Here is a 14,906-nt window from a genome sequence, read left to right on the forward strand (position 1 = left end):
CAGTGAACAGTGCTTTAATAATGCAGAAAAATGCAGCTGTTACAGGGCTTTGCCTGGAGGGCTGTGGCTGCTATTTACTGAGGAGTTAAATAGGGGAAAGGTGAAGCAGCTGAGGGCAGGATGAGCCTCAGATCAGCAGCCCCAGCAGGAGGAGGCTGGCAAGGGCCACAGGGGTGAAGGAGACTTTGGAGCCAGTGTCCGGAGTGGTGGGCTCATTGGAGGTGGGTGCTGAGGAGGCATTGGAGCTGCTGGCAAGAGGGGTGGTCAGGGTTGGGTTGGGAATGGCAGTTGAGGAGGAGTTAGCACTGTCTACACACTCGAACTTTCGGAAGATGACTCCTCCAACTGTCCGGTTCTCAGCAGACAGGAACTGACAGGTGGAGTTGCTGATGTTGGAACAGCCCCTCAGCAAGAACTTCTTAGTCTCTGTGAATGCAATGGAGATGATAAGGACTTCACTGCCCTCTCACCCTTCCTCTGCAGGTCTCTCAGCAATCTGTTTTAGGTCTGGTCCTAAAACAGGAGCTTGGAGGAAGGAGCCCAGGATCAAAAACACCAAATGGTAATGGCAGAGGAACCATGAAGGTCAGAGCCCAGACACCCTCCTGCACCTAAACCCAAAAGAAACTGAGGTTCCAGAACATGGATGGAAGCCTGACCTCACAGATGAAGGCCAGAAATAGGCCTGGCTCTCATGTCTCCAATGTTTTCCTGAAGAGCTGGCAGGTGATAAAATCCAGGGATGGGCTCAGACAACCTAGGGCCCTGTGCTCTCAATCCAGGAAAGAATCCTCCCAGACTCCCCTCCTCCAGGCTCTGCTCTCCATCCCCACTCTTCTCTGGACCTGAGTTTTCTCTGAGAAGGAAAAAATATCTGGAGGTGATCTTAATTCTAAATCTGAATAATATTGTGTTTAACTCTTTTTTAAGGTGCAAATCCTAGGAAAAGGACAAGAGAATGTGCAAACAAAAATGTGACTGCACTACCTTTATTGAGCTCCTACTATATGTCAGTATTGCTCTGTTGGCTACAACTTCAACAGGCCTGGAGGACATGCAGTTCACAGGGAAGGAAGGAACTGGAGGACGGGACTAGCTACTTATCAGAAGGGCTATAAACTTGCTCTGAAAAGGAAAGAGAAATCTCCAAATCCATTTGAAGAAAACAAGTCCTTTTTTGTAGAAAATAGCAGTGCTGGAGATTGAATTACAGCAAGCTAGAAAAGTGTGCTATTTGGCACATATCTATAGTATTGGGGGGAAAAGTGACCTTGGGGAAAAAAAAAAACAAACAAACAAAGAAAAAAGCCCTACGTGTATGATGGCTTTGATCTGTCTGGCTTTCAGATTAAGTCAAATGTTACGGATTTTTTAAAAATTCCACCCTTGGCATCAAAAGACACCTGGGAACAAAGTGAGCAGAAAGAGAGTCTTTCTGATGTTATTGTTCTCCTCACATATAGCTTAAGAATTAAACATCAGAGGGGGGACAAGATGGCAGGTAAGTAGGAGGAGGCACTTTTCAACCTGTACCCTAAAGTGAGCTCATTACCTACCAAAGAAATCCAATCACCCATGAAATCAGCCTGAGATCAGAATTATACACGTCTGGATCTCTACAGAGGCAGAAGACGCCAGTGGGCAGTGTTTCTGTGTTTTTGTGTTTGTCCTGATAGTATATAAACCTTACACGTGGGGTTCTTTTTGATGAGGTTCTTCCTTTATTTGAAAAAAAAATATTCAAAATGAATATTTGAAAAAAAATTATGAAGTATACAAACAAAAACAAACAAAAAGACTGATAAAAGTATATGACAAGAGAAAAAAATTTTTTATATTCTCTTGTCATATACTTTTATCAGTCTTTTTGTTTGTTTTTGTTTGCATACTTCATAAATCTTACCTTGGGGCCCATTTGGGTTGAAACCTCTCTTTTATCTTCCCGTTCTATAGTATCTCTCTCTCTCTCTCTCTCTCTCTCTCTATTTTTCTTTTTCTTTTCTTTTTTCTCTCATTTGGGTGGGGAATCCTGATTGCTCAGAAGCATTCCAGGGTGCACCCTGACTGCACCACGGTCAATACAACCAGCTACATTCCTTCAGTCATCTCTCACCAAAATGACTAGGAGGAGGAATGCAAAACAGAAGAAAAATACAGAGGATGGGCCTTCTGCAACAGAGCTAATGGCTATCAACATAGACAATATGTGGGAAAAAGAATTCAGACTAACAACTATCCAGGCAATAGCTAGGTTAGAGAAAGCCATGGATGACCAAACGGAATTGATTCGGGCTGAAATGAAAGCGACCAGACAGGATATTCATAATGTTAGGGTTGAGCTGAAAGCTACCAGGGATGAACTTCACAATGCTCTCAATGAGTTCCAATCTAATCTAAATTCTCTCAAAGCTAGGGTAACTGAGACAGAAGATAGAATTAGTGATCTGGAGGACAAACAGATAGAAAGGATCAGGAGGAAGCCTGGAACAAAGAGCTTAGAAACCACAAAAACACAATCAGGGAAATAAATGATGCCATGAAACGTTCCAATGTCAGAATTACTGGAATCCCTGAAGGGGAGGATAAAGAAAGAAGTCTAGAAGATATAGTGGAACAAGTTCTTCATGAACATTTTCCCAATCTCACAAATGGAACCAGCGTTCATGGACTAGAGGCAGAACGGTCTCCACCCAAGATTATACATTCCAAAAAAAAATCACGACACCTAATAGTCAAATGGAGGAATCATAATTGTAGGTATAATCTCTTGAAAGCTGCTAGGACAAAGAGCTCCTTATGTACAGAGGAAAGCCCATCAAAATAATGTCAGACCTGTCCACAGAGACGTGGTAAGCCAGAAAAGGCTGGCAAGACATATTCAGGGCACTAAATGAGAAGAACATACAGCCAAGAATACTTTATCCAGCAAGATGGACATTGAAAATGGATGGAGAGATAAAGAGTTTCCAACACCGGTAAGGCTTAAAACACTATGCAACCACCAAGCCGACACTGCAGGAAATATTAAGGGGCATCCTATAAAAGAGGAAAAATCCCAAGAATAGCATTGAACAGAAATATAGAGACAATCTACAGAAAGAAAGACTTCAAAGGTAACACGATGTCAATAAAAACATATCTATCAATAATCACTCTAAATGTGAATGGCCTAAAAGTGCCCATAAAACGGCACAGGGTTGCAGATTGGATAAAACAACAAAACCATCCATAAGCTCTCTAGAAGAGACCCATTTTGAACCTAAAGATACACCCAGACTGAAATTGAAGGGATAGAGAAGCATCTTTCATGCCAACGGGCCTCAAAAGAAGGCCGGGGTAGTGATTCTCATGTCAGATGAATTAGATTTTAGACTAAAGACTGTAGCCAGAGACACAGAAGGACATTACATCATTCTTAAAGGGACTACCCACCAAGCTGATCTAACAATTGTAAATATCTAAGCCCCCAATATGGGAGCAGCCAATTACAGAAGAAAACTGTTAATCAAGATAAAGAGTCATATTGATATGAATACATTAATAGTAGGAGATCTTAACACGCCTCTATCAGAAATAGACAGATCATTAAAGCAGAAAATCAATAAAGAAACAAGAGCATTGAATGACACATTGGACCAGATGGACCTCATAGATATATACAGAACATTCCACCCTAAAACAACAGAATACTCATTCTTCTCAAGTGCACATGGAACCTTCTCCAGAATAGATCATGTACTGGGTCACAAATCAGGACTCAACTGACACCAAAAGACTGAGATTATTCCCAGCATATTCTCAGATCACAATGCTTTGAAACTCAATCACAAGGAAAGGTTCCAAAGGAACACAAACACCAGGAAGCTAAAGACCACCTTGCTTAAGAATGCTTGGATGAACCAGGAGATCAAAGAACTGAAACAATTCATGGAAACCAATGACAATGAAGACACTTCGGTCCAAAACTGATGGGATACAGCAAAGGCAGTCCTAAGGGGGAAACACATAGCCATCCAAGCCTCCCTCAAAAAAATTGAAAAATACAGAATACACCAGCTGTCTCTATACCTTAAAGAACTGGAGAATCAACAACAAATCAAACCAACTCCACACATAAGAAGGGAAATCATCAAGATTAGAGCTGAGATCAATAAGGTAGAAACCAGAGACACAGTAAAACGTATCAATGAAACTAGAAGCTGGTTTTTTGAAAGAATCAATAAGACTGATTGGCCACACTAATCCAAAAGAAAAGAAATAAAGCCCAAACTCATAAAATTATGAATGAAAAGGGAGAGATCACAACGAACACCAAGGAAGTAGACACAATCATCAGAGGTTACTATCAACAGTTATATTCCAATAAGCTAAGCAACCTAGATGAAATGGATGCATTCCCGGAAAACTATAAACTCCCAAAATGGAACTTGGAGGAAATTGACAACTTGAATAGACATATATCTAGTAAAGAGATTGAAGCAGTGATCAAAAACCTTTCAAAAAACAAGAGCCCAGGACCTGACGGATTCCCTGGGGAATTCAAACAAACTTTCAAAGAAGAAATAACACCTATTCTCCTGAAGTGTTATAAAAAATTGAAGCAGAAGGAAAACTTCCTGACTCTTTCTATGAAGCCAGCATTACCCAGATCCCCAAACCAGGCAAACACCCTACCAAAAAGGAGAATTTCAGACCAATATCACTGATGAATATGGACGCTAAGATTCTCAACAAGATCCTAGCAAGCAGGATGCAACAGCACATTAAAAAGATTATCCACCATGATCAGGTGGGATTCATCCCTGGGCTACAAGGATAGTTCAACATTCACAAACCAATCAATGTGATTCAACAAATTAATATGGGAAGAGAGAAGAACTACATGGTCCTCTCAATTGATGCAGAAAAAGCATTTGACAAAATCCAGCATCCCTTCCTGATTAAAATGCTTCAAAGTATAGGGATAGAGGGAACATTCCTGAACTTCATCAAATCTATCTATGAAAGACCCACAGCAAATATCATCCTCAATGGGAAAAGCTTGCAGCCTTCCCGTTGAGATCAGGAACACGACAAGGATGCCCACTCTCACCACTCTTGTTCAATATAGTATTAGAAGTCCTAGCAACAGCAATCAGACAACAAAGAGAAATAAAAGGTATCCAAATTGGCAGTGAAGAAGCCAAACTCTCTCTCTTCGCAGATGACATGATTCCTTATATGGAAAACCCAAAAGACTCCACCCCCAAACTACTAGAACTCATAGAGCAATTCAGCAATGTGGCAGGATACAAAGTCAATGTACAGAAATCACTGGCTTTCTTATACACTAACAATGAAAATGCAGAAAGGGAAATTAGAGAATCGATTCCATTTACTATAGCACCAAGAATCATAAGATACTTGGGAATAAACCTAACCAAAGAGGTAAAGGATCTGTACTTGAGGAACTACAGAACACTCATGAAAGAAACTGAAGAAGACACAAAAAGATAGAAGACCATTCCATGCTCTTGGATCAGAAGATTAAACATTGTTAAAATGTCTATACTGCCTAGAGCAATCTATACTTTTAATGCCATTCCAATCAAAATTCCACCGGTATTCTTCAAGGAGCTGGAGCAAATAATCCAAAAATTTGTATGAAATCGGAAGAGACCCCGAATTGCTAAGGAAATGTTGAAAAACAAAAAAACGGGAAGCATCACGTTACCTGATTTCAAGCTTCATTACAAAGCTTTAGTCACCAAGACAGCATGGTACTGGCATAAAAACAGACACATAGACCAGTGGAACAGAGTAGAGAGCCCAGATATGGACCCTCAACTCTATGGTCAATTAACCTTTGACAAAACAGGAAAAAATATATACTGGAAAACAGAAAGTCTCTTCAATAAATGGTGCTGGGAAAACTGGACAGCTATATGTAGAAGAATGAAACTCGACCATTCTCTTACAGTGTACACAAAGATCAACTCAAAATGGATAAAAGACCTCAATGTGAGACAGGAATCCATCAGACTCCTAGAGGAGAACATAGGCAGTAATCTCTCCAATATCAGCAATGCAACTTCTTTCAAGATATGTCTCCAAAGGCAAAGGAAACAAAAGCGAAGATGAACTTTTGGAACTTCATCAAAATCAGAAGCTTCTGAACAGCAAAGGAAACAGTCAAGAAAACAAAGAGGCAACCCACGGAATGGGAGAAGATATTTGCAAATGACAGTACAGACAAAAGGTTGATATCCAGAATCTATAACGAACCCCTCAAACACAACACACACGAAACAGGCAAATGTATCATAAAATGGGAAGAAGATATGAACAGACACTTCTCCAATCAAGACACACAAATGGCTATCAGACACATGAAAAAATGTTCATCATCACTAGCCCTCAGGGAGATTCAAATTTAAACCACATTGAGATATCACCTTGCACCAGTTAGAATGGCCAAAATTAACAAATCAGGAAACAACATATGTTGGAAGGGATGTGGAAAAAGGGGAACCCTCTTCCACTGTTGGTGGGAATGCAAGTTGGTGCAGCCTCTTTGGAGAATAGTGTGGAGATTCATCAAGAAATTGAAAATAGAACTTCCCTATGACCCTGTCATTGCACTCCTGGGTATTTACCCCAAAGAGACAGATGTCGTGAAAAGAAGGGCCATCTGTACCCCAATGTTTATAGCAGCAATGGCCACGGTCGCCAAACTTTGGAAAGAATCAAGATGCCCTTCAACGGACGAATGGATAAGGAAGATGTGGTCCATATACACTATGGAGTACTATGCCTCCATCAGAAAGGATGAATACCCACCTTTTGTAGCAACATGGACGGGAGTGGAAGAGATTATGCTGAGTGAAATATGTCAAGCAGAGAATGTCAATTATCATATGGTTTCACTTATTTGTGGAGCATAACAAATAGCATGGAGGACATGGGGAGATAGAGAGGAGAAGGGTTTGCTGGAAATTGGAAGGGGAGGTGAACCATGAGAGACTATGGACTCTGAAAAACAATCTGAGGCTTTTGAAGGGGTGTGGGGTGGGAGATCGGGGTGCCAGGTGGTGGGTATGTATGGGATTGCATGGAGCACTGGGTGTGGTTTAAAAATAATGAATACTGTTATGCTGAAAATAAATAAATAATTTTTTAAAAGACTAAAAAAAAGAATTAAACATCAGGGCTGTGTAGACATCCTACAGACTTAAAAAAATTTTAAATCTTTAAACACATATTACTAAGTGCAATAAGTCAATGTGAAAAGGTACATATTGTATGATTACAAATATATGATATTCTGATAACAGCAAAATTATAGGGAGATTACAAAGATCAGAGGTGCCAGGGGATAGACATTAATAGAGCACAGAGGATTTTTAGGACAGTGAAGTTACTCGGTGTGATACTATAATGCCGGATTATACTCACAAGTGTCGAAACCCATATAATATGCAACATAAACAGTAACCCTATGGACCATGGGTAAAAACAGTAAACTAGGGACCCTATAATGATGCATCAGCATAGGTTCATGGACTCATGAAGGTACCATTTTGGTGGAGAATGTTGACAGTGGGGGAGGTATGTATGTGTTGGGACAGGGATATCTGGGAAACCCCTCTACCTTCCTCTTGGTTTTGCTGTGAATTTAAAACTGTTCTAAAAATATAAACCTTAAAAAAAAGTAAAAAGAGGTTCAGGATACTTGAGATGTTTGGTCTCACTGAGAAACCTGCAATTACAGTTCAGCATGGATTTCCAGTACTACAATTGCCATTAATAAAAGTTGAAATCAAATTGTACCTGAGTGTTAGTGCCCTTAAGCTGTTACTATTCTGAGCCATATTGTTACAGAGACTGGCTAGCTGTGCATTTTAGCTTCATGTCTCTTCCTTTCCTGCTGGACGACCACTAAACACCATTAGACTGCATTTCTACCCTCCAGTGACATTTTGGTCCCAGCCAACGGAATGTGAGAGAGAGTGATGTACGTGCTTTCCTGCTTTGTCTATGAAAACCTTCCTGCCTTCCTCCACTTCCTGTCTTCCCCCACCTGCTGGTGAGAGGCACAGAATACAGTAGGGAGTTGCCCAGTCATGGGTGGGTGGGAGCCAGAGGCTCCAGATAGAAAGAACACAGGCCCAGGGACCCTGCAAGAAACTGCCATATGAGCAAGAAATAAACATCTGTTACATAGAGCCAGATGATTTAGAGGTTGCTGTTTAACAGTAATTAACTTACCCCAACTAATAACTATATTATTCTTTAAGTATTCAAGCAGATGTTGTGTCATAACATCTGTATTTTATACTGGTTAATTTTTATTCCATAATGGTTATTATCAAATTATTTCTGTAGAAAAGAACAACTGGTTGGCTATTAAAGCCCATTCTGACTCTTTTTCAGTGAGGTGACCCAAGTTGTCATAAGCCAGCACCTCTCAGTGACCGGTAGAGAAAATAAATGTAGGGTTAAAAGGAAATAAAAGTCCAACCCACATGCACACAGAGAACAATGCAACCTAGTAAAGAAGTAAATGCCAGGAATGACATGATGCACTTAAATGAGCCTGACTTGATTATAAGCCACAGGAGAACAGGGTTCAAGAGTCGGACAGCTCAGGAAGAATGGTTCTGGACTAAGGAGGTAGAGAGAGCAACCAGCCTGAGGCTCCATCGACAGCCTCGCTATCTCAAAGGCATTCTGACTTTATCCTTTTCCCCTACTAAACTCTACCAGCCTTCTTTTGTTAACCCCAAACTTATTACCCAAGTGTAATATGTTTCCAACTCAAGTTCCGTAACAGGGAATTGAAACCCCAGGACGTACCATTCTTAAATTCTGCAACTAGATTGACACACCGTTCTTCTTTATAACATTTCCTGAATTGCTCATTACAAGAACTTTCATTAGATCCATAACATGCAGGACACTCTACGTTGCTGGACATGTCTTCCACGGGAGGAGCTGGTAGGATAAGAACCATTAATTTAGAAGAGTCAAACATAGAACATGGTACTGCCTTGTACCAAAGGGGAAAGCAAGCAAAGATTCTGGCCAGAGAGATCTTGAGAATGGGACAATTGCACAAAGACAACAGTCATCCTAATCTCATGTCCCATCAAAACAGTTACAGCATACAATCTCTCAGACCTCCCCTTACAAACCATTCAGTCTTTAAGAACTGTGGTCAAGGGATGTGTTGGGCTGAGAAGGGAAAGGTAATATTTTGATCTAAAACCAACCAATGTCAACATTAGTCAACTATTCTGCACATTAGCCAATAGGTGTGTAGTTATTACTAAATCTTTCTCTGAATAAATGAACATATGCCATTATTTATTACTTAATACAAAATTATACTAAGACCCAGTTCTGCTATTAATGAACTGTACTCTATAACTATGGCATATTAACTTTGCCTTTTTGGCTCATGTTTTCATCTCCAAAAAGAGAGCTTTGGTATAGCCCAGTGGTTCTCAAATTGTGGTCCAGGAACTCCTGGGTATCCCTAAGAACATTTCTGGGGAGTCCACAAGGTCAAGGTTATTTTCATGATAATACTAAGATGTTCTTTGCCTCTTTTACTCTTTCTTTCATGAATGTATTGAGTTTTTTAGAGGCTACATGACATGAAATATTGCAACAGACCAAATGCACAAGCAAATCTGAGAACCCAGTTGTCTTCTATTAAGCCAGAAATTAAAGAGCTTTGAGAAAATATGTAACAAATGCCACTCTTCTTACTAATTTTTTTGTTTTGGAAGATACAGTTTTTTCTATATAAAAATGTTATGAATGTTAACATATAATGAGCTTATTATTTCTTGGTGAACTAAATAAAGATTTTTTTAATGTTTTTTTTAATTTTTTATTTTTTATAAACATATATTTTTATCCCCAGGGGTACAGGTCTGTGAATCACCAGGTTTACACACTTCACAGCACTCACCCAAGCACATACCCTCCCCAATGTCCATAATCCCACTCCCTTCTCCCAAACCCCCTCCCCCCAGCAACCCTCAGTTTGTTTTGTGAGATTAAGAGTCACTTATGGTTTGTCTCCCTCCCAATCCCATCTTGTTTCATTGATTCTTCTCCTACCCACTTAAGCCCCCATGTTGCATCACCACTTCCTCATATCAGGGAGATCATATTATAGTTGTCTAAATAAAGATTTTTAAAATTTTTTGGAAATTCTATGAATTTTTGAAATGTCTAATACTGCAAATATTGACAGTATGATTCACATAAATCAAATTTCTCTGGAGTCCTCAATAATTTTGAAGATTTAGAGTCTTAAAATAGGGCCTGGTGCCAGAAAGTTTGAGAAATACTAATAAGCATCTAATTCCATACAACTTGGAGTGCTTTGATTTCTGTCTATACTGAGAAAAGAGGAAAGCATGACAGCAGTAATGATTTTCCCATTTGTTTTCCAAGCAACTGTTTTAAGTCAGCTGTTGATATTACCCAGGTATAAAATGAAGTGCTTGGACTTGAGATGTCCACCAGAACGTGAGGACCAGAGGTGGCAAATGAAGGGATAGAGCTGGGAGGCTAGAAGAAGGGTAGCACATTGCCAGCACCCACCCGGAGCATCACTGGTCTCGTTGCACTCCTTTCCTTGGCAGCACTGGCTTACAAAGTGGAAGTGTATGTTATTGGACACATGGACAGTGAAGGCTTCAACCATGTCTCTGCCTTCCCTGCAGTTCTCTGCAGAGCAGGCTTTGAACTGGTATATGTTGGCTGCTCCTACACAAAGAGAAACACAGACCGTCAGTCCTGGGTAGGTGGCTTCAGAAAGAGCAGAGACCCTGAATAGCAACTACTTCAAGCAACAGCAGAAAACATACCCTCAGTTCAATGTGATTTCAGAGACACTGGAGAGAGTTTCCTGGCAAACAGAAAAATCCTTCCCCATGAAGTAGTTCCTTCCTTTAGCAGGAGATTAGCAGAGATGCAGGCTAAACTTCAGGTCAAGGACTGATGGGGAGCTTGGAAATGGTGGTTCAGGCCAACATTCCAAGGCCCCCTGATCAGTCTTAGCATCTCTATAAACAGCCAAACAGACATGATGGTCCTATAAGCAATATGATGTTAAACTTTCATACAGTCAAGCTTCTAGACCAGAGCTATTGAATGGTAGCCAGTAGCTATATGTGTCTATTTAAAATTCAGCTCTTTGGTCATATAACCATATTTTAAATGGCTGATAGCCCACATGTGGCTACTGTATAGGACAGCATTGGTAAAAACATCTTCATTATTAAAAATAGTTCTACTGAGCCGTATGGGTCCAGTTTACAGGAAAACAACAGGAATAGGGGAAAAAAAGAAGTGACACCACAAGGACGAAATCAACCAAAGCCAGAATATGGGACAGCTATAGGACAAACATTCCAGTTTCTCCAACAAATCAATGCTGTTGAACAAAACAAAGGTGATGGTAGCTATTATAAAACAAATTAGAAATAGTAGACCTAACAGCAAAATGCTGTGTGAGGATTTTGTTTGTATCCAAATTCTAAGACATCAACTATAACACATCAGAAACAATTGGGACATTTCTAAGATGGCTTTCTAAAAGAGAAATTAAAGAATTACAGTTAATTTTCTTGGATATATAGTGATACAGTAGTTACATAAAAAGAAAAAAAAGTCCTTATCAGAGATACATAGTGAAGTATTTGGGGTACACATTCATGATATCTAAGTTTGCTTTAAAATACCACTGCAGGGCTACCTGGGTGGCTCAGTGGGTTAAGCCGCTGCCTTCGGCTCAGGTCATGATCTCAGGGTCCTGGGATCGAGCCTCGCATCGGGCTCTTGGCTCAGCAGAGAGCTTCTCCCTCTCTCTCTGCCTGCTATTCTGCCTGCTTGTGATCTCTCTCTCTCTATCTCTCTCTCTCTATCTCTATCTCTCTCTGTGTCAAATAAATGAACAAAATCTTTAAAAAAAAAAAAATACCACTTCAGGGATACCTGGGTGGCTCAGCTGGTTGAGCATCTGACTGTCTGACTTCAGCTCAGGCCGTGATCTCCAGATTCTGGGATCGTCATTTGTGAGGCTCCTAGCTCAGAAGGGAGTCTGATTGTCTCTATCCCTCTACCTCTGCCCACCCCCAGCTTGTGTGATCTCTCTATCTCTCTCTCTCTTTCAAATAAATAAAATCTTCTAAAAAAATTAAATGAAATAAAATACCACCATAAAAATAGGCAGAATGTTGATCGCTGTTTGACAGAGGATAGTGGTTACGTGGCAATTGATTACACTCTTCTTCCTGTTCTTGTGCATATTTGAAAATGTCTACAATAAAAGTTAATAAGAAATCTAAGCGCTCTGGGAGAGAAGTAACAATCATGCCAGCAAATCACTGGGTGAAAGCCTGTTGGGTCTGGAACAGGAAGGAGCACTGAGGGGAGGAAGAAGGGTGCAGAAAAATGGAAGAATGCAAGTACCCAGAGCAAATCGGCTGCTTTGCAACTTAACTAAGAGCTGTCCCTGCTTCTCACACCCACCAGTATAGGTCTAGAATGAGGTTTCAGTCAAAGGCAGCAATTCCACAGGGCTTGTCTGCTTGGCCCTGCATTCTCATCTCACTCCTGTGTGCTGCTTCTTCTGGAAGGCATCTTCGTCACCTTGTCTCTCTCATTGCATAGCCTGGCCCTTCCTCAGCCTTCCTTTCCTCCCTGACCACCCTCTCTAGCTCCTGCACCCATGCAAATCCCAGAAACAATGGTTATGGCATCCCAGGCTCACCTAAAGAAGAGTTGGTCATGAAACTGGTACAGCTGGCATTGGCATCCGGGGGACACTCAGTGATGATGCTGTTGTTACAAGGGTTTGTCAATGAATTACACTGTACACAATGTAGGGATTCTAGGGAGACAAGATGGACAGCATCGCCAACACTCAGGGGACACTTATAGACTGTACCCTGGACAAAGCACCACATCCAGCTCAGGGCAAGAGTCAGGACAGCATCCCTTCCCTCTGGGATCCCCCAAATTTGAGGCTGTGTGATGAAGCCACCCATATTCATTTCTCCCCACCATTTCCCAATAGGAAGACCCATAACACAGAACAGCTTCTCTGAGGGCAGTGTGCTCAGAGGGGTCTCATGTTCTCCACTGACCGCACCCTGACATAGAGGCCATGGGACAGGAACCCAGAACACCAAGGGAGAAGACTCTGATGAGGTACAAAAAGGGGTCTTCATTCCTAAATGGTGTCAGTGGGTTCCCTCACCTACAGCTGCCGCCACGAATCCTGTGATGATGGCAGCAACAAGAATGCCCTTCATGGTGCAGAACCCGGTGTCTCTCGAGGATGAGGACTGTAGTGCAGAACCTTATGCCTAAAGATACACAAAGAAGGCAGTCAGGGGGCCTGCTAGGCTGCTGGGACACAACAGCCCCTAGGGTTGCAGTCAGACTTCCACACATCACACACACAGTCCATCCTCGTGACGGAAGGAATTGGCGCTCTCAGCTGGGAGCACAGAGCTGTGACACAGTTTCCATGCTGCCATTATACCTGCTCCAGGGTCTGGGTTGTCCCCAGTCCTGGATGCCTACAGAAGCATCTACACAGAGACACAAAACACAGCCTGGGCATTGCCCACAGCCACTTCAGACACAGCATAGGCAGGCAGATGATTGCCAGCCCCATAGGGGATGGGTTCCAAGAAGAAAGCTGGGCTCTCCTCTCCCAGAGCATAATGGAGTTCTCTAGCTAATATCTGTTCACAGTCACCTAATTCCCTTAAGGCCTCTGTTGCTGTCATCACCACCCCAATTGGTAGACACCTACTGAGCACTTACTTGACTCTGAACAGTTCATGCTCATTACTTCATGAAATGCCTCCACTGTAGCAAGCAGGGACTACTGTTAGCATCACCCTCCTTCCAGAGGGGAAATCAAGTCCTGGAGAGGCCACATAAACCAGTCAAAGTCAAAATCACGTTCCTAGGAAGTGTTAGAGCCAGGGTTGGCCCAGGCCCCTAATCACCACACACACTGCCTCCAACAGATGGGACTCTCAGAGCCCCACACGTGACCTGCAGGAAGAAACCAGAAGCCCCAGCACACTTCCGACTGGTATATCACCTGTCATCAGAAAGCTAAGTTACCTGTATTAATTAGGATCCTGAATGAGAGCTCCTAGAATTTCAACTTGCCTGTCTATCAGAGCAGCACGGAGGGAAAGCTCTAGCTCTGCGCTGAGTCCTTCCTGACTGTTAGCTCATTTAGCCTATAAATGGCAGTCACAAAGTGTATGTGCTACTTAAATTTAGACTCATTGAGGAGCGCCTGGGTGGCTCAGTGGGTTAAAACCTCTGCCTTCAACTCAGGTTATGATCCCAGGGTCCTGGGATGGAGCCCCACATCGTGCTCTCTGCTCTGCAGAGAGCCTGCTTCCTCCTCTCTCTCTCTGCCTGCCTCTACCTGCTTATGATCTCTGTCAAATAAATTTTTTTTTAAAAATCTTAAAAATAAAAAAAAATAGACTCATTGAAGAAATGAAAGAATAAAAAAAAAAAATTCTGTTTCTCAGTCACCTGGCTAGCAACTACCTATTTGCCAACACAACTCTGGAACATTCCCGTTACTGCAGAAAGTCCCAGTGCACAGCGTGGCTTATAGCCCCACTTGGCAGGGGAGACATCTGCCCATGGAGAGAGAAGAAAGCTGCCCCAAGTCCCCCAGCCTCATAAACCAAAACTGGGACTTCATTCTGCATCTTTTCAACTCCAAAGCTAAGTGGCACCATGACAGCTCTATGTACCAAGGGAGACTGGACCTTCACCTAGAAGCTGCAGCCAGCCTCCCACCTCTCAGCTCACTGCACCACAAACATACCACACACACACCACATATACCACGGCAACTA

At 41.9% G+C, this 14,906-nt stretch overlaps 1 protein-coding gene across 1 annotated transcript; it reads right to left on the reverse strand.

The window, feature by feature from the left end:
- Positions 1-127: 127 nt before the first annotated feature.
- LYPD8 (LY6/PLAUR domain containing 8) lies at positions 128-13,316 on the reverse strand (the record flags this gene model as incomplete). The annotated part of the gene is made up of 5 exons (XM_082725205.1): positions 128-426; positions 8,836-8,973; positions 10,600-10,764; positions 12,773-12,892; positions 13,262-13,316. The coding sequence occupies 5 exons, from the start codon at positions 13,314-13,316 to the stop codon at positions 128-130; spliced, it is 777 nt and encodes a 258-aa protein (XP_082581331.1).
- Positions 13,317-14,906: the final 1,590 nt, after the last annotated feature.

Source organism: Mustela nivalis (genome assembly GCF_964662115.1).
Source record: "Mustela nivalis genome assembly, chromosome: 3".
In the NCBI taxonomy this organism is placed as follows: domain Eukaryota; kingdom Metazoa; phylum Chordata; class Mammalia; order Carnivora; family Mustelidae; genus Mustela; species Mustela nivalis.